The 20,937-nt window shown below is 48.8% G+C and overlaps 9 protein-coding genes across 9 annotated transcripts; 4 read left to right on the top strand and 5 right to left on the bottom strand.

Moving 5' to 3' along the window:
• Positions 1-1,211: 1,211 nt before the first annotated feature.
• Positions 1,212-1,578, bottom strand: COCVIDRAFT_99346 (hypothetical protein; the record flags this gene model as incomplete). Its single annotated transcript, XM_014701156.1, has 2 exons — positions 1,212-1,399; positions 1,446-1,578. 2 exons carry the CDS (start codon positions 1,576-1,578, stop codon positions 1,212-1,214), a joined length of 321 nt encoding a protein of 106 aa, XP_014556642.1.
• Positions 1,579-3,075: 1,497 nt separating this feature from the next.
• COCVIDRAFT_99147 (hypothetical protein) lies at positions 3,076-4,754 on the top strand (the record flags this gene model as incomplete). Its single annotated transcript, XM_014701155.1, has 3 exons — positions 3,076-3,403; positions 3,470-3,841; positions 3,895-4,754. 3 exons carry the CDS (start codon positions 3,076-3,078, stop codon positions 4,752-4,754), a joined length of 1,560 nt encoding a protein of 519 aa, XP_014556641.1.
• Positions 4,755-5,888: 1,134 nt separating this feature from the next.
• COCVIDRAFT_99205 (hypothetical protein) lies at positions 5,889-6,878 on the top strand (the record flags this gene model as incomplete). Its single annotated transcript, XM_014701154.1, has 1 exon — positions 5,889-6,878. The coding sequence occupies one exon, from the start codon at positions 5,889-5,891 to the stop codon at positions 6,876-6,878; it is 990 nt and encodes a 329-aa protein (XP_014556640.1).
• Positions 6,879-7,120: 242 nt separating this feature from the next.
• On the top strand, positions 7,121-7,488 carry COCVIDRAFT_37748 (hypothetical protein; the record flags this gene model as incomplete). Its single annotated transcript, XM_014701153.1, has 2 exons — positions 7,121-7,198; positions 7,228-7,488. The coding sequence occupies 2 exons, from the start codon at positions 7,121-7,123 to the stop codon at positions 7,486-7,488; spliced, it is 339 nt and encodes a 112-aa protein (XP_014556639.1).
• Positions 7,489-7,576: 88 nt separating this feature from the next.
• Positions 7,577-8,548, bottom strand: COCVIDRAFT_99211 (hypothetical protein; the record flags this gene model as incomplete). The annotated part of the gene is made up of 1 exon (XM_014701152.1): positions 7,577-8,548. One exon carries the CDS (start codon positions 8,546-8,548, stop codon positions 7,577-7,579), a length of 972 nt encoding a protein of 323 aa, XP_014556638.1.
• A 284-nt stretch (positions 8,549-8,832) lies between these two features.
• Positions 8,833-11,229, bottom strand: COCVIDRAFT_15952 (hypothetical protein; the record flags this gene model as incomplete). Its single annotated transcript, XM_014701106.1, has 1 exon — positions 8,833-11,229. One exon carries the CDS (start codon positions 11,227-11,229, stop codon positions 8,833-8,835), a length of 2,397 nt encoding a protein of 798 aa, XP_014556592.1.
• A 309-nt stretch (positions 11,230-11,538) lies between these two features.
• On the top strand, positions 11,539-15,317 carry COCVIDRAFT_26595 (hypothetical protein; the record flags this gene model as incomplete). The annotated part of the gene is made up of 6 exons (XM_014701122.1): positions 11,539-11,544; positions 11,638-11,764; positions 11,821-12,150; positions 12,206-12,834; positions 12,883-14,754; positions 14,802-15,317. The coding sequence occupies 6 exons, from the start codon at positions 11,539-11,541 to the stop codon at positions 15,315-15,317; spliced, it is 3,480 nt and encodes a 1,159-aa protein (XP_014556608.1).
• Positions 15,318-15,541: 224 nt separating this feature from the next.
• Positions 15,542-17,263, bottom strand: COCVIDRAFT_37744 (hypothetical protein; the record flags this gene model as incomplete). Its single annotated transcript, XM_014701151.1, has 5 exons — positions 15,542-15,698; positions 15,771-15,937; positions 15,998-17,052; positions 17,107-17,167; positions 17,222-17,263. 5 exons carry the CDS (start codon positions 17,261-17,263, stop codon positions 15,542-15,544), a joined length of 1,482 nt encoding a protein of 493 aa, XP_014556637.1.
• A 1,235-nt stretch (positions 17,264-18,498) lies between these two features.
• Positions 18,499-20,283, bottom strand: COCVIDRAFT_99365 (hypothetical protein; the record flags this gene model as incomplete). The annotated part of the gene is made up of 5 exons (XM_014701150.1): positions 18,499-18,923; positions 18,976-19,617; positions 19,644-19,812; positions 19,869-19,985; positions 20,038-20,283. The coding sequence occupies 5 exons, from the start codon at positions 20,281-20,283 to the stop codon at positions 18,499-18,501; spliced, it is 1,599 nt and encodes a 532-aa protein (XP_014556636.1).
• Between the last annotated feature and the right edge of the window lie 654 nt (positions 20,284-20,937).

Below are 20,937 nucleotides of genomic sequence, written 5' to 3'. Positions count from 1 at the left end.
GTCAAGCAATGTCTATGGTTAGAGTGGTATGGCCCTACGTAGATATATCCAAGTAAATACATCCAAAGAACGACTGAACAATATCGCTCACCAATGCTCGGTACGAAACAAAGATGGTTGGTGGTACGTGTAGTAGCTCATCGTTGCTATGGGTGTAACTGACAGAACATTTGGATGGTTAAGCACTACAGATGTCACATGGCACTTAGTACCTCTTTTTCAGAATAGCACAGGCATGTGCTACCACTCTGACCGCCGTGCCATTAGCCCTGAAGCCAGGTGAGATGACTATGTTGGATATCTGCCACCGTGTCGCCGCTACTTCTAGTTTTCGTATGAATACTCGCCTTCTTCTTAAGATGTAAGGATAGGTATCGCCCGTCCTACAACGGATTTTGCTATGCAGTATACTGTACCTTTTTATGCACGGGGTGGCCTAGCTTGAGAGGGCTCAGTCGTGTTCAGCCGGTGGTATCTAACGATAGCGCAAAAAGACAAGTACACAATATCTCCAAGTTTACCCAAAACCTACATGCGTCGGATGCGAGATACTCAGCAAGCATGAGGAGGAGTATATATCAATTCCATGCTAACGCATCTATTACTATAGTTGTAGGTTGGGTTTCGTGCGGGCGCCACTCGTGAGAAGCTATATTGCTCGATGCGCAATGAGAGGGTGTACGAACTAAAAGAAGCTATGAGGTAATTCGTGGATTTTCATAACATATGCAAGTACATACTGTATGTATGAAAACTTCAACGAACTAGCCATAAGTGCTAAGAAACCGCCTTATAAATGCATCTAGAAATGCGATGTGAGATCTGCAAGAGACCGATAGGGTTATGAGTGAGACGTAAAGTAGGTCCGAAATGAGACCTGTTGGCCATGCACTAGCAATGTCGTGTCGAGGTTGCACAGCCACACATGTATGCGTACTAGCTTCTGCATGACGCAGTTCCGTCAAATCATGAGTGTCGTACCACAAAGACCTTACCGACGGCTATGACAATAATGCTGTTTCTAGTCGCGGTGTATAGTAGCAGGAAGCTTGATGTGCGTCACAGAAGTAAGCATTGCGTAACTATGTCCGGGCACATTTCGTGAAATCATAATGCATTGCTACTTATATACATGGCTATTGAGGCTAGCTTAGTCTAATTAATCTGTTAGCAAGCTGCTTTCAGCATCACCCGGGAGGGTAGTGGAAATACTAACTGAATCGAAAGTGGCCATCTTCGTTGGTGATACGCTCACCCAGGTTGATGTCACGGGTCTCTTCGTTGCCATCGACATCCCTCAAGGTGGCGCGGAGAACAGGAACGTTATCAGCACCTTCCAAGGCAAAATGAGCGTTATCTGCTGAATCGGCAAAGCCTTGACCGTCCCAAACAAAGTGACCTTGAGAGTGTCAGCGAAGCCGAATTGAACACTAGAAGCAGATTACCATTGTCGTTGCCGATACACGTATTGAGATCGATCTCGGAGTCGTTCCACTCGCCGTCAGCAGTTCGGAGACGAGCCCTGAGGATGTGGCCGTCGTCAATACGAATGTCCTCAGCGGAGTGGTAGAAAGTCATGGTGAAAGAGAACTTTGGGAAATTTTCTTGAGTGCGGGATTGCTCAAACTTGATGGATGTTGAAGAAAAGGTGGGCAGATAGGAAGGAAATGTTGGGCTTTATAGTAAGATGGCGAACCCGGGTGGCGAAGATTTAGTCCGACAGCTACCTTACCACTGTAGTAAAAGAGGTTCACGAAGCCAAGCCGACCCAAACCGCGTAATCCCCACCAGACTCCACTTGTTGAACATTCATCGGAGGAGGCGGATCGGTCTTCACTGCGTCGTCACACGTGGCATAACCATGCTTTCACCGGACACCTTGCCGTCATCTGGCTTGGATACTGCCATTGTCCACGCCATACAACTAAGAAAAGCCCAACAACGCAGCCTGTACCGAGACAGTGATGCATCATAGTCACTCATCGCCAGGTGTAACGGCGCCGAGTGTCTGACATACATACATACCCCTCAGCTATGCAGGGGTGCCGGTGTGCGCCCCGTGGCTGTGTGTGAGTGGCTTGAGCATAGTGGCGTGATTTCAGCGTGCATCAAAGGTGGAGCTGCTGCGCTGTTTGCGATTCGCGATATGCAGTTGTACCATTATAGCTGTGGGTATCGACGCAGGCCTCGAGTGCGGGGTCATCAATTGTCGAGTAAAGTAACGGCAGCGTGTTGCATGCGAGACCCTAGTATCTTTCTGAGGACCGGTGTTATTGTAGTTCGCAAGTCGTCATACTACTAGATGGGTTCGCTGGGTTGCATAGTGGGTTGGAAAAGGTATCAAGTATTCAGGGTAGGGCAATACCGCGGGGCGTGTGCAAAAGCAGGGTCGACGCCAAGGACACGCTAAATTCGCACGGGCCGCCTTTCCCCCCATTCTGTGGGTCATTATACTCATTCGTTCTCGACCATGTCCACCGCCTCGGTTGGCCCCGCAAAGCTACCCAAATCTCTACTATGACCATCTGAGACATGCTCATTGAGCTTCGTTCCGTTCATAAACGATCGCGAACCTATAGGCAAAGTAGGTTGAACGGTGAAGTGATTTGAATGATACTTAACAGAGATTGAAGTCAACCAGGGATGCAATGACTAGCAACCACAAGCTTTTTAGCAGTTCCATTACTACCTTTGCGTTGAGAGCTCCTAGAACCATGGAATACAACACAGATTTTGCTTTTGGAGACCGCACAATAATTTGAGTACTTTTACCACGTACTATATATACGTTATTCCATGCAACGTCACCGCGCATACATTCTAAACAAGCTATCGCATAGTGATTAACGAACAAGGAAACAATCCAAAGCCTATCTCCATCATACCAGCCGCAATGTTTCCGGATGGAAGTTCTAAGTTCTTTTACCGGACCAAGCCCTCGTTGATCTTCAAAACCCGAAGTCTTTCTCAGCGTACCCCCACAAACTTCGGACTTTGCGCGAACCACCGGCTCCTTGGTCGTGCGAGATTCTTCTCTTCAAATTGCATAAGAGAACTACGTAGAGACGGTAGGCTATGATAACTATTTCTCTCTGCCTAAATGCTGACAGGAACGCAGGCCCCGACCCCTACCACTATACCAGTGGTCGATGGCTTCGTAAGGATGCAATACAGCAAGAATCACGTTTTCTACATTTCGACTTCGATGCCCTCTGCAGTAAAGTTTTGGCATTGTGTCCTAACTCGACATCTATCACTTCGTACGATAAGAAGGAAGGCGGCTTTAACCGAGTGTTCATATTCCATACTGATAGCGCTGAACGTATCGTCGCAAGACTACCATTTGGATCGGCAGGGCCTCCGCGACTTTCGACCAATTCAGAAGTCGCAACGATCAAGTACTGTAGGTTCTGCAACAAGATAATAGGATACTGGTGATGTTGTGGCTAACCACCTTTGGACTTTATAGTGCAAGCCGAGACTGAGATCCCTATTCCAAAGATACTTGGCTGGAGTGACAACCCTTCAAATCCCATTGGCAGCGAATATATCATCATGGAACATGCACCGGGTATTCGCTTGCTTGAAAAATGGCCAACAATGGATATGGACCAACAAATCAGATTCGCAGGACTGATTGCCAAACAGCTCGCAGAGATGGCCAACATCAAATTTCCAGCATATGGCAGTCTATACTTTGCTGATACACCATATCTTCCTCCCTCAAAGCTCCCGTTTAATGAACAGTTTTGTATCGGCCCACACTGTGGGCACATGTACTGGAATTGTATGCCTATTCAACCCAAATTCTATAACGATGTCAAACCAAATCAAGGACCTTGTAAGTTAGCCCATAGGTTTTGGAGATTGGAAACGTCTAATTATATTGTACAGGGACAAATTTAGCCGATTACACGGATGGTCTCATCGACTCCGGAATTTCTAGAATACCGCCTCTTGAACCTGCGGTAAAACGCCCACGTTACAAAGGGTCTATTGAGACGCACAAAAGCCTACTTAAAGAGGCCCGCACAATGTTGAAGGAAATGTCCAAAAGCCCGAAAATCCAAAGTGTTGCCAGCCCTGCCATGTTTCATCCCAGTCTGGACAAAAGAAACATATTTGTGTCAGAAGATGATCCCACCATCGTGACATCCATCATAGACTGGCAGTCTACTAGCATTGAGCCGGCGTTCTGGTATGCGAACCAGTTCCCAGACTTTACGCATCCTCCTCCTGACATTTTCGACTTTCTCGATTCGAATCCTTTGATTTCAGCACGTGCTAGAGCCTACCACATAAGCTTGAGAATATTCGCCACGAACTTCTCCACAGCTAGATCAATGGAAGAGTCGCATTTCTGGCCATTCCAATCCTGTCAACGCACATGGGAAGACGGAGCTGCCTCCTTTCGTCAAGATCTGATCGAGGCCTCGGAAGTGTGGAAAGATCTTGAGTTCGCTTCAAAGTGTCCATTTTCGCCACCCCTCCATGATGAATTAGCTGTTCACAAAAAGGATCATAGGCGTTTTAAAGGGTCACAAGAGTTATTAGATACTCTTGTGTCTCTACTGAACGTCTCAGATGAAGGTTGGGTTCCTCTAAAAGACTGGGAAGATACCAAGGTTGCACATCAAAAGGCGTTTAGGGATTTTTTACAGGAAGTTCACGAGCTTGATCAGCCAGATGATGATGACCCTATCCAAAGTGAAGATGATCTCAGGGAACTCTGGCCATTTGACCTAGAGGAATGAACTAGAGAAAGGTAGTAGCAAATCCGACTGCATTTAGACTCTTCAGATTTGAAAGAAGCGACCATCTCATCTGATCTTGGTTGAGTGTTCCAGGATCTGCAGGGTACTGGAAGTTCTTGTAGTTAGTAGCCTCCCTAAACTTCTCAATCAAATCTCATCCAGAATTCCACTCCTCTAAGCGTCCTAACAATGCGAACGGCTTCTTATATAGATCTAATGGTCGCACTTGTAAGCGATACTCTTTGAAGAGGATTATGTGTGGGGTGATATAAGCGCCCAAGCATTTATCAAATTAGCAAGTTGACTTAACAATGACTTCAAAAACTAACAAGAGATATATCCATAATGCGCCCTGGAGCTGTCACATCCAAAGATCTTATGCATAGTAGAACAGTTAGTTACGGCCCCCTAGCTAGTGGACTAGCTATTTTAGATGATATGCATATCCACCTCATCTATTTATAACTTGACTTATCCATACACGTTTGCTGTATAGCGTATTAGTTTAATTATCTTAGAAAAAAATAGTCGTCTCCAGTCCAATCTGCCATAATCGGGGCTTATTTAGTGTGGCACGATGCGTGACCGAGCTCAAGATATGAAGTTCATGACCCGCAATCGAGTAGATAGAACAAAGCTGATATTTGATCGCCGCAAAGAATTGATCGAAGAAGGTGCCTCTCTGCTTACGAAAGAAAATTGCAATATATATCCACAAGCTGATCACGTGATACTACACCACATTAGTAATGTGAATAGAGTTTTAGCTCTAGTCTATCATACAAGATCACAATATTTTGATGGGAAAAATCAACAGGATATTGAGCATGGTAGCGAAAACTTGGTTGTATCCAAAAGAATATCCAGGGTGCTCTCAATCACCCTTAAGGGTCCATAGTTTTTATCATTGTTGGGATGGGTATAATTACCCCTGGACAGATGTCTAATGTGACATACTTGTCCTCCTGAGCATATCTGAGTACACGAACTAGTTTATTGCAATAGGAACCTCAACGGTACTTGGCCAGCAAATATTTGTGTGTTCTGAGTCAAAGGTTGACTAACGCGTGTTGTAGAGAACGATACAATAACAGGGACGTCCCTCCGTCGCCTCAATCTTGCTGTATGCGAACCATGGGTCCTATAAAGCTATCAAATCCACCTCTGCTCACGACTGCACTCGGAAGATCGACCATCACTCACGGTGCGAAGAAACCATTTCGATTCTTGGATCTCCCGAAGGATATACGTCTCATGGTGTACGAGGAGCTGGGCATGAAAACGTACCGAGACAGGTTTCCTCTTCGATATGACCAACATTACGTGACGCTCGTCAACACAGTCACCCCAGGTCTCGCAATTCTCGCAACTAGCCGTCAGATCCGAGCAGAAGCATCGTCAATCATTATACCACGGCTGCGAATGATATTGGGCTCGCCGCCAGTCATTTCCATTCGAGCTGAGCATCTCGTTAGTTTAATTGATCTACACGACTGCTTCAGCTCCGTCTACGGTACGAAGTTCATGGAGAGACTCATATTCTGCTTGCATGATCCGAGAGCATTTCCCAGAATGATGTGTTATCGAAGTGGACAACTTTCGACGAAGCAGTTGCGGAGAAGGCTTCGCCTACAAGGACTCATCGCAATCGGTGATGACGCAAGTCTCAAAGGGTTCGTGCGATTCGCTCTCCGCGCCATGAAATACCTAGCGAGCAATGCCAACCAGACCCGTCACGTATATCCGCCGCTTACGTTCGTAGTCGAAGTCCCAGATACCTTCCAAGCAATACCCGTCACAACATCCACCTCCTTCCTGGAATGTCTTTCGTATAGGCTCTTTTCCCCATTGATTCCTACCCCACCACGAACGGTGACAAATCACGCAGGCATCATGTGGCTACTTCGCCGTTTTACTTCCCACAGCTCCAAAGCTTGTGAGCTGTGGCGCATAGTTTCGCTTATTGTGAAAGTGAGGCTACTGGACGAAGGACATACTGGGTTGCGAATTAGCGGACGCAACGTTCAAAAAGCGATTTCGCGCGGTCTAGAGGAAGGAAGGAGTAATGCTGCCAATATAGTATGTTATGGAGGAAGGGCTCCGAGGAAGATGGAAGAGATTTGAGGAAATAGACATTACTGTTTTGAGGAGAGGTCCTGCTACATCTGTACACTACGTTAGAAGTTACGCCTCAGTATGTAGTTGCATCGAGGAAAGAAAGAAGTTACACTTGGTCAGGAATGAGCGTATGCTGTTGTTTACGCACGCTTTTGTTGATAGCTTCTTTCAAGCAAATTCACAAGTTCCAAAGAAACCCGTTCAAAATTTCGTCGTTTTTGCCAATCGTTACGTTTTTCAAACCAAAAATGGCCAAAGTCATCGACATGTTCAAAGAAAAAGTCCTCGCATTGCCCAAAGTGGCATCAAAGTTCACTGCATCGGCGGTGGCGGGACGCCGCATCGTCCCACCAAGGACGAAAGATGCCGAGTTTCAACTCCGCATCGATGCCGGCCACTACGACATGGCCAAAAAAAACTCAATGTCGTCCTCCAAATCAACAAAGAAGCAAAGTCGCCGGCCCTCGTCAAAATTGTAAACAAATTTTCACCACATTACAAAATGGCAACGGAAATGTTCGATACCGGGGTAGTGGATAAGCAGGGGGGGTTGAAGAGAGTGTTGGACTCTCTATGCGCTCAGGCAAAGGAGCAAGTCAAGAAACATGGGCATTAATTCAAGCATAAGTTGGTGGATGTATTGAGCGGAGAAAACATCAATTTGTTTCTGGACCAAAACACATCCCATTCACACATCACTATCCTTAGAGGGATGATTCCTCCAAACCCGTCGCCACACCCAACCGCTTATCCCAAAGCATCTCTACAATATGGAACGCCGTCCTCCGCTCATCCCAATCCTCGACATTATCATACTGAAGCCATCTCCCTCCCCTGGCGCCAATACTCTGCACAGACGCATCACCCGTCTCGATACCATCTTGGGCTCTGGAAACAGCCGCATACCTAATCATCCCGTACGCCTCCAAATCCTCAAGTACACACGGCGTAAACAGCATCTGTCGCACATCTTTCAAGCGCGCCCGCCAAGCGTCCTGTGCGGAGTTGCTTGTAGGCGGATCGGCAGTGTAGTATCCCAGTGCGTGTCTGCCGTCGTGATAGAACCGCGGTAGGAAGAGTACGGTAACGATTTTGTCGTTGTTTTCATCCTGTTCGTGGGGTATATCTTCTGCCAAAACACCGAATTGTAGTTTGGGAAGCCGGGCGGGGAGGGGCACGTTGGGCAGGTGGTTAATCGCCGACTGAAAGTTTATGTTGGGGAGGTTATGCTGGGCGATGCGCGCTATGGCGAGACATATGGCGGGGTTGGTCGTCGTACATGTGTAGATTTGGTGTTCGTACTCGGTATACACTGGCGGTGGTCGTGGGATAGTTGTGGACGAGTAGTTCGTGAGGGGCTTGTATCGCTCTTGCTCTTCGTCTGGCTGCTCATCACTAGGGTCCCACGCGTCCGTCGCTCTCAGCCCGTTGCGACGGTACTCGTCAAAATCTGTGCAGATGTCCTTGTAGTCTTTCTTTAGAGAGAGCTGTTGGAGATAATGTTCTACACCAGTGAGTCGTCCTGTCTGATTCGGCGTTTCGACGCTGTTCACTACTATATCATCTTGGTGAGAATCCCACGGGTACTTGCGTAGAGGTTGCGGCGATGTGGATGAATCTGGCGAAGTGGATGCACTGAGTTTTCTGGGCGGGCGTTTTATCAGGACTTTGATCATCTTCCTGGAGTTCGCTGTGGTGGACGGTCCAGAAGTGACAGCTGGACGACTGGCTTTTGGCATAGTGACGGTGTTGTAATGTGGCCCGTGAATCAAGCAGGGCTGTTATTCATTCAAAACATCAGTGGGACAGTCTGGGCAAGTGGAAAGTGCTGGTGTAAGAAGTGGTATTGTAATCTATGGATAGCGGATAGGGTCTGTGCACCACGAGCGTTTGCAGCCAACAGTTTCACTGGACATTCAAAGCACGCGCAGATCCATGGTTTGTATGATTACTATTACTATCAATCCGAGTCGTCATCAGTGTCCTGTCCAAGAACTAGCGATATCTTATCATCGTCGCTGTCATCGTCACCTTCACCCGGATCAGGAAGCTCTGGAATCGCAGAGGCGGTGTTGGTAGCAGTGAAATCTGAGGTGGCTGACGCTGTCGCATCGATAAGAGTGTTGTCAGAAGATTCAGCAGCCGTGGAAACAGGCTGTGCGGTGCGCGTATGCTGCAGCTCATCTTGGGTTGTTCTCGCACGCTTCGAAGGAGAATGAGGGCCTTCATTGCCGATTGGTCGCTTTGCTTCACCAGAGGTTGGGGGTTCTGACAAAAGCGCATTCCCTGAATCTGTGAATGCTGAGTTCGGCCTGGAGGAGGTGAATGTGGGTACGTCAGTGTGGAGAACATCTGTCATAGCGAAGTCTTTCACTGCAGTACCAGCATTTTGCTCTACAGATCCATCAGCCATTTCTTCTGGAGCTTGTGGCTCAGCTTCATCCTCTTCCACTTCCTCTTCCTCTTCTTCAGCATCCATGCCGTCCTCTCCCTCTTCTGCGTCCAAGTCTTGACCACCTAGACGGATTACTGGCATTCGTGGCCGCAGCATGCCCTCGACGTCCTTTTCAGCAGAAAATGACCGAGCCATGAGTGGCAAAATGCTTGCTGCAGGCTTGCCAAACTTCTTGCTTGGCGGAGGGTTCAGTACGCTAGCTACCATGGCTTCCTTATGCTGCGCGAGAATTGCAGTGCGGTCTAGGCGAGCTCGCATAGAGTCGGATAAATGCTGGGCACGAATATCCGAGAGTAGCACAGGCAGAAGATTGTAGGCAGCTTGGGACAGTCCTGTATAGCCGTCGAGGGAGTTGTCGGTTTCTTTGGAGGCACTCATGAAAGCGTCTGCGTTTGCAGAAGTCTGTGGCTGAGCGTTGCCATTTGCCTTGGCACGGCCAGGAATATTGTTGGCTGTATTGATAGTTACAGCTGAGGGAAGCAGATCATCGCAGCAGGATCGGATAAGGGGCAGGAGAGAGTCAACTGTGGACTTGTGGAACGCAACTCCAGATCTCTTTAAGAGGGCTGATGTTGCCACATAACATGCTGTTCTGACTTGAACTGTGTCCCTCTCCGCATTAAAGACCCAGACAAGTTGATCAATGATGATAGATTCCAACGCAATTGTGCTCGACTGAGACCTGTGTGCTAGCGATAAAAACACTTCGATCGCAGCAACATGCACCTCTGGAATCAACAGCCAGAGGTTTTCTCGCTCTTCTTTGCTGATTTGCGCATTCAGGCGGATAGTGTTTTGGAAGTTTTTGGATGAAGATACAGGGATGGTGATGGAGAGCATCCTGGAAATCAAGTCAACGATCAAACCGACGTCCAAGTAGACAGTGCTTGGAGTTGGACCCTCTATGTACTCTTTCAGGAGATACATGAGTCCCAACAGTCGTTCACCACCAGCGAAAATGCCTGACCAAGGTGGAAGACCTGAGCTTGGTTCCAGATCCTGGGTTTCATCATTGATGGTGTGGCCATTCGTCAAGGGTGCTTCACGGGAAGCAGACTGCCAATCCTCCACTACAGCGCGGAAGACATGATCTGCAGTTTGGTGGGCGCTGTTGACCACACTTTTGACGGATTTCGTCCAATCCTCACCAGAAGTGCCCTTGGGTGCGCAATAAGGCAACTGCGCATAGAGCTGGCGTGCAGCGGCAGCAATATCGGATTTAACCCCATATCTGAATCCAGAAATTTCTTCTTGGCTCAGCTTGGTGGATGATGTGGGCGCAACCAAGCGGGCTAGGAGTGGGTGGAGCTGTTTGAGGTATGATCGAAAGACTGTGGGATGCCGGGGTAGCAGTTGGCTGAAACTCTCCAGGACTATTAACAGCAAAGAATCCGGTACATTGGCCGTGTTGGCTATCTGGAGTCCCGCTTGTACGAAAGGTGTTAGGGATGGAGTGGTGATTTCGCGAACCAGTGTCGGATATTCCCTCGTGAGAAAAAAGATGCGTGTCAGAGTGATGATGCATAGTTTCTTCGAGGATGGTGGGTCCGGCTTGTTGAGGAATCCCAGGAGACCGCGAACCCAGGGCAGACTCTTTTGCAAAGTTTCCCAACCTCCGACTTCAATGGTCGCTTTGATCAAGACAATGGCGCACCACCTTCCGTGAGGAGTGCGATCTTGGAGAAGAGTAGACAAGAGAGTGCGGTACTTGTGGACGGCGACAGAGTATTCGGAGGAGGTGGCCTTGGTACCTGAAGCCTGGGGCGACGAAAGAATAGTCCTGCACGAGGCCAAGGATGCAGCTATTGCAGGCACGTGCTGGGGAAGTTGCGAAGTTGGTGTAGATGAGATGCGGAAGCTGAGCGCTCGCAGCGTCGCGAGTTCTGCAGCAAGGGGCGCCATGTCGAGCGCTATGTTTGCTGTGATTGTACAAATCAATCCGGCTCGTCTCCTTTGAGCTGAACTGTTAGAGTCGCATCTTGTCAATTCAATGGCAACAAAAAAGTTTGGGCCTCGGCGGTCGCGTCGGCCCGTGAAGCGCTAAGGCGACAGGGATGTGGGGACTAATCCGGCTGGGTGGGACCAGAGCTGCAGTCGGTCTGTGACATGTGGATGGCCATGGCCGCTGCGGTCGCAAGGAATATTGCTACTCGAACATGACTGTGCATGTATCGCGACTTTGCGTAGTGCCAAAGTCATATCTTTAACATCATGGTGGTATGTTGCCCACCATATTGCTTTGTGCGTCCAGGGAGCAGCCACTTCCAGCGCAACGTCATTTCTCTGCGCCCATAGCTTACACCAGCACAGAACGCCCCTGAGAACGAGAAAGCGAAGCGCTACATCCAGCAATTGGACGAGGCCAGATGTGCTGGACGATGGGCCGATGTGCCTGAGCTGTGCAGGAAGGTAGAGAAACACGCACCGCACAGGAAGTGTCAGCAAAACCTGTTCCCTTTCCATGCTATAACTGAGGGTTAACGTCGGATCAAGGCCTCACCATTACAGCCCGCTCCGAAACACAGATAGCCGCCTATAGTACCCAGCGCCCCTCGACCGCCTCCTCGACCGCTTCTGCCGGGCTGTCGCAGATTGTCCCCTCGCTGCTTGCCGCCATTGAAGAAGACAGCAGCCATGGCCAAGATGTCTTCCAGGCCACCGTGTGTATTGCATGGACGCACTACATACTCGATGAGCTTGCCCAGGCTGTATCACGACTTCCAAAGGACTTTGGGGTCGTTGCAACAGAGCTGTCTGGCGAGGCAGGAGGCTCGCTACATGGATGGTCCCGGGTCTGCTTGGTAAAGGGCTCATATATTAGAGGTACACGCAAAACCTTTCCTTCCTAAAAGCAAACCCCGGGTCTGACGTAGTACAGGTTCTGCGCTCGAAAAGACAGGCGCAGTCGGCGAGGCAGTCACGGCCTACTCGTCCATAATGCCATGGTTGTCCAGCGCCATCACACCCAGTACCGAATCCGCTCAATTCCACATGTGGGGTGAACATTCCATTGTCCGTCTCTGTCAGCTGTCCGACCAGTCCACGAGCACTGGCGAAAATGTCACCGCTTTCGATGCTCTACGAACCTACCGATACTGGGCCAAGTTCTGGGATGCCTCATCCAAAAACAATACAACCGACATAACCGATTCGGCACAACACCGACGACTGGCATGGAAAGCATACTACGATTCGCTTTCCATTATCCTTCGTCGAAACCTACCTTACGAGCCTGACTCCACACCCGTCATCGCAGAGAAGCCTTCTTCAAACTCTCGCTCGGACATACGATTGCGGCAGCGAGCAGAACTCAAGCGAGTGGAGACCATCTATGAAAATCTGCTGATCAAGGAGACAAAGTTTCCAAAGGCTAGCGAAACTAATCGCGAGGTTGAATCATGGGTAGACTCCGTCATGGACAACTGGCGCTTGCTGTGTGGCCCAACCTGGTCCGACGAGGATCTTGGCGAAGGAGGCAAGGAGGGCGTTGCTCGAGGTGTACTTGATGTGAGTATCCAATGAAAAAATTTATTCTTCGGTACTGACGCTGTTTAGATTCTCTATCGAGCAGCCACCAAGACGTATCACTCTACCCAAATACTGCGCAACCTGTTCGTCGTCCACGCATCGCTCGCCGAGCCTGAGTTGGCCTACAAAGCCTACGATGCCTACGTTGAGATCATCCAGCGAAACAAGGACCGAGCGGAAAAGAGCGGGGAACCCGAAGTAGGTATAGACGATGACGGCACCGTCTTGCGGACGTCAGCAGAAGCCATTAGGATGCTCTGCCGCTGGGGATCCAAGAAGGAAGCCGAAAAAGCACTCGAGATTGGCCACAGTATCGAGCACTGGTTGGAACAGGCAGAAAATCGTCGTGCGGCAAAGGGTGATGCCTCTGTTTCCTCGTCAGAACCAGTGGTTGAGCCTCTGGCTCTGGCAGCAGCATACTGCGCCATCGGTGTGAGCCAGGCTCACTGGGCGCGGCTGACTTATGATGTCGAAACACGTTCAAGCATCCAAACCAAAGCTGTACAGTACCTTCGTAAGGCGCTTTCACCACAGCTTGGCGACGAGAACAATGTGGATGCTCTTTATGCGCTAGCCTTGGTGCTGGCAGAAGTGCGAGACATTCCAGGCGCAATCAAGATTGCCAAACGTGCCCTTTCAACAGGCGCTAAAGGTACCGTGATCAGTACTGACGGAGTGCTTTCCGATGGTATTACCAGCGAATTTGGCCGAGAGCGCAAGCTGATGCCAGTATGGCACCTTCTTGCTTTGTTGCTGACATCGCGATCTGATTTCGCTGCAGCAGAGCGGGCTTGCGAAGCGGCTTTCGAGCAATTCGGTGATCCCACGGTTATGTTCGGTCGTGGTGATTCGGGGGCCTACCGCAGTGAGCATCTGAATGATGCCGTCGGCCAAGACACCCTGAACTCGGGCGTCGTGGATCGCATGGAGCGTTTTGAGAAGAGCAATATTTTGCAGATTAAGATGACGCAGTTGGCGCTTCTTGAGATCACAGATGGTGCCACTGCAGCGGTAGATGGATGCGATGAATTGCTGGCGTTATATGGTCGACTTTTCGGTGATCCGACAGCAGACGTGATCAAGCCGCCAACTCCTCCTGCAGCTTTGGCACCACCCAAAACTGCCATTGGTACTGGGCGAGGGAGCATCTTTCGGGGGAGAGGCTCGGTCAGGGCACAGCAAGACAACGCCGCTCGCAACGCATCCGCTGTCAGCTCGAAAACAGCCACCACACAGCCAGATCAGGCTCCAGCTATCCAAGTAACCAACAATGAATCTGCGGCAGATCCAAATTCCCACCATCGTCATCACCTCTTTCACCACAAACATGAAGATGGACAGGCTGGCGTTACGCGAACTGCAAGCAAATTGCAGAAGCGGCGTTCACGTTCGGCTAGTCTTGGAAAAGCCTCTATCCCAGAGACTGATCTAGCCCAAGGAGTTCCACCGCTTCCAGAAACTGTGGGTGACGGCTCTGCTCTACCTAATGTCTCCAGAAAGTCCAATGAGAACGGAGAAAGACCTCTACGATCTATCCCTCATAATCTCGACCATTCTGCTCCACCGCTAGCGCACGACCACCCACCTAGGCAAGATATGCGCTTGCCTTCTGCACTCCCGCGTGCAGACTATGTGCCCTCCGATCCTTACTTTTCGAAGATTCAAGAGCGTCGACAAAAAGTCTCATTACTGGTCAGTATATGGATCTTCATCTCACGGCTATATGCAAGGGCACACATGTTCCAGGACGCAAGAGAAGCTGTCGTAGAGGCATTAAAGTTGGTGGAGACTTTTGAGGCAGAGGTATCTGTAGAGTCGGCCACAGCAAAAGCACTTGCAGACAAGGGATGGGGTGGTGGAAAAAGTGTGGAAGAGCTATGGGCTGACGTATTTGCTACGGTAAGTGATGAAGTTCATTATCCCAGGATATTTGCTAATTCCGACAGCGCGGAGAGCTGCTCGTTGCTCAGTCTATGCCTCATGAGGCTCGTGCAGACTTTGAACGAGCTCTACAACATTTCCCCGATCATCCTAAAGGTATTGTGGGCTTGTCAAACATACTTTTGGATATCTACAATGAGGCTATACCCCTGGAGCCGGTCAATGCTGCAGGCCCACTGTCTCCGTCTCGACCAACTACGGCCGCTTCTATTCAAACCAGTCCGTCCATCGCAAGGTCGCAATATCTTACCTCGCACACCCCTTCGGCTGAGAACCAGCTTTCTCCACCCGAGTTGACTCGTCTTGCAGCGCGTGATCGTGCCTTTGGGCTGCTCTCAACCCTCACCAAACTTGGCGCTGGCTGGGACTACTCGGAGGCATGGTACGCGTTGGCCAGAGCCTACGAGGACAGCGGACAGATCGAGAAAACAAAGGAAGTCCTCTGGTGGTGCGTGGAACTCGAAGATACGCATCCTATGCGAAGTTGGAAGAGTGTAAATACTGGTGGCTTCGTGCTGTAGCTTATTTTAATATATAAGCCCATTGGGCTTGATTACTTCTCGCTGCTGTCAAATTTCGATCGTTTACCAGGTAGTAGTGCTTCTAAACTCCAATATTGAAACAAAAATGTGACTGAAAGACGAAATTCTTCTTCTTCCTCTTCTTCTTCTTCGCGCACCGCAGCATCGGCAGTGTTGCAAAATCGTGACAAGGCAAAAAAAAAAGGCACCCAAGCTAATCAATCTCATGCCCTGATATTCCTTGCCTTCACAATAAGCGGAGGCTTATCCCACAGCATATACACCTTTTGCTGGATCCAACTCCGACTCTCGTCGCACAGCTCAAAATCAAAATTCCACACGAGTTTTGCAAGGATAATGCGCATTTCGTGATTTGCAAGACTGTCAAAATCAATTTGCGTTAGCGAAAAATTCTATTATGGTTGTCTTTGCTGATTTTCTTGAAAAACTTACTTTTGGCCGATGCAATTGCGGGGACCAATGGAGAAGGGGTTGAAAGCGTCTTTGTGGTCGGCATCGTAGCCAGTGCCCGGGAGCCAGCGTTCTGGAAGGAAGGAGTCTGGGTTTTTGAAGTTTGTGTTGTGGTGGTATGCTGCGTATTGGGAGACTGCGACGCGAGTCTGGATCATACTAGGTTAGAAAGAATATACCTGCGTCTCAAATGTCAATGGTTTACTTACATTTTCTGGGATCCACTGGCCGTCGATGACGTTGCCGCCCTGTGGCGTCTTGCGGAAGAGAGGAATGGGGACGACGGGGTGGACGCGCAGGCTCTCCTTAATGCAGGCGGACATGAACGGAAGGTGTTGCATGGTATCAAGCGTCAACTCGTCCTCACGCAGAGTACGTACTTCTGCTTGGAGCCTTTGCATCTGTTCTGGATGCGTGAGACAGAGGTAGAAGAGTGCGCTGAGTGTCGAAGCCGTCGTTTCTGTCCCCGCAATCATGAACGTCGTTGCATCTGCCATCATGATCTCTTCTGGCATCTCGCCCTGCTCATTCTTGGTCATGACAAGCGACCAGATATCCGGTTTGCCAATGTCGATGCCTTTTGCGAGGCGCTTCTTGACGCGCTGGGCGGAATAGTCGTAATGTGCTAGTCCTGCGGCTGTCAGAGACTTGGGTGTCATGATTTTGATTAGACGCTCGATGATTGGGTATTCCAGGGCGAGGCGCTTGATCGATGTATTCTTTACGTTCCCAAAGATCTGCGCGACCCATGGACTCAACTCGGATTTCTCGAGTAGACCGAGAGGCTCCCCGAACGTCAGGTCTGCCATCACGTCAAACGTACAACAGTTGAGCAGTTTTTGGATATCCACTTTGCTGACCGAGTCTTTTGTGGCAGCTTCCTTGATAACCTGGACGAGGAGGTTGACATAGCCGAGAATCAAGGGCTCTTGTTTCCTTAGGGCTTTATCGCTAAAGGCGTTCTGATACAATCTTCGTCGCGGCCTATGGACTTCTGTCCTATATTCCGAGGCCAAAGATCGCATGCCTCTGATGTTTGATGGAAGCGCGGTTGGATCCTTTCGATTCTCAAGGCGTTTCCCAACCGAGGGACCGGCAATGTCTCTCCAGGCTCCGGCTGTTACGAAAGACAATCGATCAGGTGCAAGGCGGACAACCTCTCCGTACCTTTTGTGCATTTCCGTCTCCCATGCAGCCTCCTCGCCCTTTAGACATTTGTAATGGTAGAAGATTCCGGTAGCTGCAGCGATCTTTGGGCCGGGAACTTTGATTGCAAATCAGCAAAAGTATTGTATGGGAAGTAGAGAAAACCTCTTACATTTGCGGCAAGGATGGAAGAATATGTTGTAGATTGCAAGAAGCAAGAATTGAAGGATGACCTGAATATTTGCTTAGCAAGTCGGAAAGGCAAGGTGCAAAGGGGTTGTACTGACCCCTCCAACAATCGAGCCCGCAAGGAGCGGTATGTTCCCCATTTGGGATGTCTAAGGGTATGTAGTACCCTAGAATAATTTTATAACAATTTTGAACAACAAATTACAGACTGAAAGTAGCAAGAGTAGGGTCTGATATATTGTGTGTTTTGCAAGATGTCCTTGAGGTCTTTGAAGTAGAAGAAGGATGACAACGGTAACAAAGGTGGCGGTCTGGTAGTGTTATATGTACTCGCGTAGAATTATTACGGGTGCAGGTATATCGTTAAGGGTCGCAGATCGTTGGTCATGCGTCGTACATTGGATACGCGGAGCATCGGAGGGTCGCGAACGTCGATCTACCCCTTACGCACTTGCTCAAATTATCACGCACACTGGGCATACGAGAGCCCCTCATTCGCGAGTTGCGAACCTGGTTAGGTTAATTCGGAGGGTCGGGGAGTCCTTTTTGTCCAAAAAGTGGCCTCTTTGTCGGCAATGCATATCCGTGCGACTTATTGCAGTGATGACGCTGCTAGTGGCTGAAGCAGCTAGGAGGGGCAAGTTTCCCAGTGGGTTGGGATGTTGAGCAATGTATTTCAGGAATCATACCTGATTCTCTCAGAAAAAAAAGAAAAACAGGTGATTTACTCCTTTCCAGTAAGCAGAAAAGGATATAGTTGGTAATCACGCTCATAATCTTGGTTGTTCATAGTTCTCAAATTAGCTTCCGCGGATCTTGTTCCGGCCAATGTTTGTAATATGCATATGCAGCAACAAATCGTGGACGAAGAAACGACTGTCGGGGAATCTGCAAGTCCATGTTTAGTGTTCCATAGCACAGTCGCTTACTAACAGCACCCCAGTTAGTGTGGCATTCTAAGATCGTCCTTTAGCCCGTCCAGGTGGATCTGCGTGACATACAAGATGCAGCTGCACCAAACTAAAAAGGCAGGAAGATAATGTATGACATGATTGACGGCTCGGAAACGGACAGTTCCGAAAGCTACATGGCAATAATCCGGTTGGACCAAAAGGTTTTGTGGTGGAGAAATCGCGTTGTCAATCTTGAGTTTTTAATAAGCTTTATCAGCACTACTGCACAGAACAGGGTTCGTGCCGAGGCGCCATCCAATACATCTCTGAATGTGGCTCGATTGGCTGCAAATACTACAACTGCAAGAAGTGCGAAGATAGCTTGTGCCATTATGTAACCTACTTCTACATATCTTGTCGTCCCTCTCCGGTAAAACTGATCTGAAACTTGTTATCCCTTAGCCACTACGTAAGTACTGAATTTAAAGCGAGCTTAGATCAATCTCCTCCAATCTACTCTTCACCATAATCCTCTGGCGGGGATCAAGCGCAACTTCCGTTCCCGAGCAAAGAGTCGGAAATCGCCCTTGCTCTTCACTAAGCTTCCAATCGTACTTGATCAGCAAGTGCTTCAGAATGATTTTAATCTCATTGCTGGCAAAGAAGCGACCAGGACAAGTGTGCTTTCCGTAACCAAACGCTGTGTGTTCGGGTGACCCTGTGACGAAATGCCATTTACTCCGGTTAGTCTCGCGGAGCTTGACAAACCGATCTAGATCAAATTTTTCAGGGTTGGGATAGAGGTCCAGGTCGTCCATTTTGGTTTCGACGGCGAGTTTGTAGCCCTTGGGAATGATTGTGCCGTCGGAAAGCGTTATGGTGGCTGTGGCTTGGCGCTGCATTGCGACTGTTAATGTCAGGTATGTCAGAACACTAAGGAATAGAGCAGAATGACTTACCATTGCTTAGAGTGTTCATGCGTTGAGATTCCTTCATCGCACTATCCAGTAACGTCATTGAAGACAATGACGTCTTTCTCCAGCCATGTTCTGCTAGAATCGAAACCATCTCTTTTCTTAGTCGCTCGACATGATGCTCATTTCCATTGTCGTGCTCGAGAATATCAAGCATGAGAAACGATAATGTTTCGGTAGTCGTATGCAGTGCCGCCACTGCGAAGTTTAGTTGAAGACTGGCAAAATCAATCTTGACACCCTTCGCCCTGGCTTTGTCATCAATCCAACTCATCATATCAGCAGTCTTCTCTGTAATCTCTCCGCTGGCTTTTCTCCGCATGCGATCCTGTGCAATCGGATTAATGATTTCTCGAGCTTTAGCAACTTGTTGTCTGCATAACTTGAGCTCAGGAATCCACCATTGTGCAATGGGTCGTAAGAATGAAGGTACTGTGCGGAGTCTTCGGGCAGCCCGCACAAGATTCATGGTGTAGGATACAGCTATCTCAAGCCAGTCGTCGTTGCTTGCAGCTTCTGGCCCAAGAAAAACAAGAGTAGAGACCCGGGCAATAATACGGTAGATGAATGGTTTCAATTCTGTAGATTTCCAGTTTTGCAGAAAGATTTCGTCAGTGTTTTGGTAGCCTTGGAGGGGTAGGAGCAGTACATACCTGGAACATTGCCTAGTCCATCCCTGACAGCGGCTTCAACTTCAGCGTCCATGTCTCCGACAATAGCATCTAATGATCGGGTAAGATCGAGCCGGACGATGTCTTGCATGATGTCGTGGTAATCGATTGTTGCAATCGGATCCAATCCTGAATAAGTAGCCGAGAAGTCCTGTTAAGGAGTCAGTGGTTTTGCAGCATCGGACAAGTTCAGCCAGGCCCACTAACAGATACCAGGCCTTTTGCGAAATCAAGTTCCTTTATATTCCGAATCTCATGCGCGAACGAGTTTGGCACGAAAATGACAGGTCCAGTAGGAGAAACCACTGCTATGGCGCTTTTAACCTATACGAACTGTTAAGACGTGTACTATGTTACTTATCCCCAGCTCTAATACCTTTTTCAATCCTCCGTAAAGAAGCTCCCGGCAATTGGTAGTCCATTGCTCTTTCCCTTTAGAATGGTCTTTGAGGGCGTCGTTTGTAAGAGCATACCATGTCGCGTTTGTAGTGACACGTTTACTATAGAAAGCAAAGTAGAAGAAGCCTAGAGAGCATGCCACCGCTGCGGTGACAATTGAAACAAGAGAATCATTGAGGGAAGAATGGGCGAGCAGTTCTGCAACGCTTTGTGCCAAGTTCATGGTCGGTTAGAATGTTGAGTGATGAGGTTCGTTTATTCAACAGAGGTACACGTAGTCATTTCCTATCTTATGTATATAGACATCACAGGTTAATAAGCAGCAGGAAAACTGCGTCCGATTCCGTCCCCACTGTTTGTCGGTTACCAAGACGGTGTTACAATTCGGCCTTGGAGTCTCTATGGATTACCATGTCTTCGGCTTACATGCGTGGAGACAAGGTACGTAGTACCTCTGGCCCATACACATTCTTTACCTTTCACTTAAGTAAATGCGTACTGATGGAATATATACCATTTCCAATGTTGGCATTAGACACTGAATCGGTTTACTACTGTGTTTACCTGGTACTATCATTGACTAGCCATAGGGTAAAGCCTATCGACTATCGGTCGACCGATAAATCGGAGATAAAATTGCCCAGCCCCGATTCTTGGCCTGTGATCTGCCGATCGTCCGAGAGCACAGACACTATACCATAGGACGAACCCCCCGCCTAATTCGCAGGTTGTGAAAGTGATCTGCAAGAAATGCCGCGGGTCGAGATCTTTCCTTGATCCGATTGCAACTCTGCTCTAATTTGGGGAATTTCACTCTCGTCGTTCAGAGTAACGGACGGGGGGATTTCCTTGCTTACTATAGCGGAGCATCAATATT

The sequence above is a fragment of the Bipolaris victoriae genome (assembly GCF_000527765.1).
Source record: "Bipolaris victoriae FI3 unplaced genomic scaffold scaffold_42, whole genome shotgun sequence".
In the NCBI taxonomy this organism is placed as follows: Eukaryota; Fungi; Ascomycota; class Dothideomycetes; order Pleosporales; family Pleosporaceae; genus Bipolaris; species Bipolaris victoriae.
The sequence above is the reverse complement of the archived record's forward strand: the minus strand, read 5'-3'. Positions and strand labels throughout refer to the sequence as shown.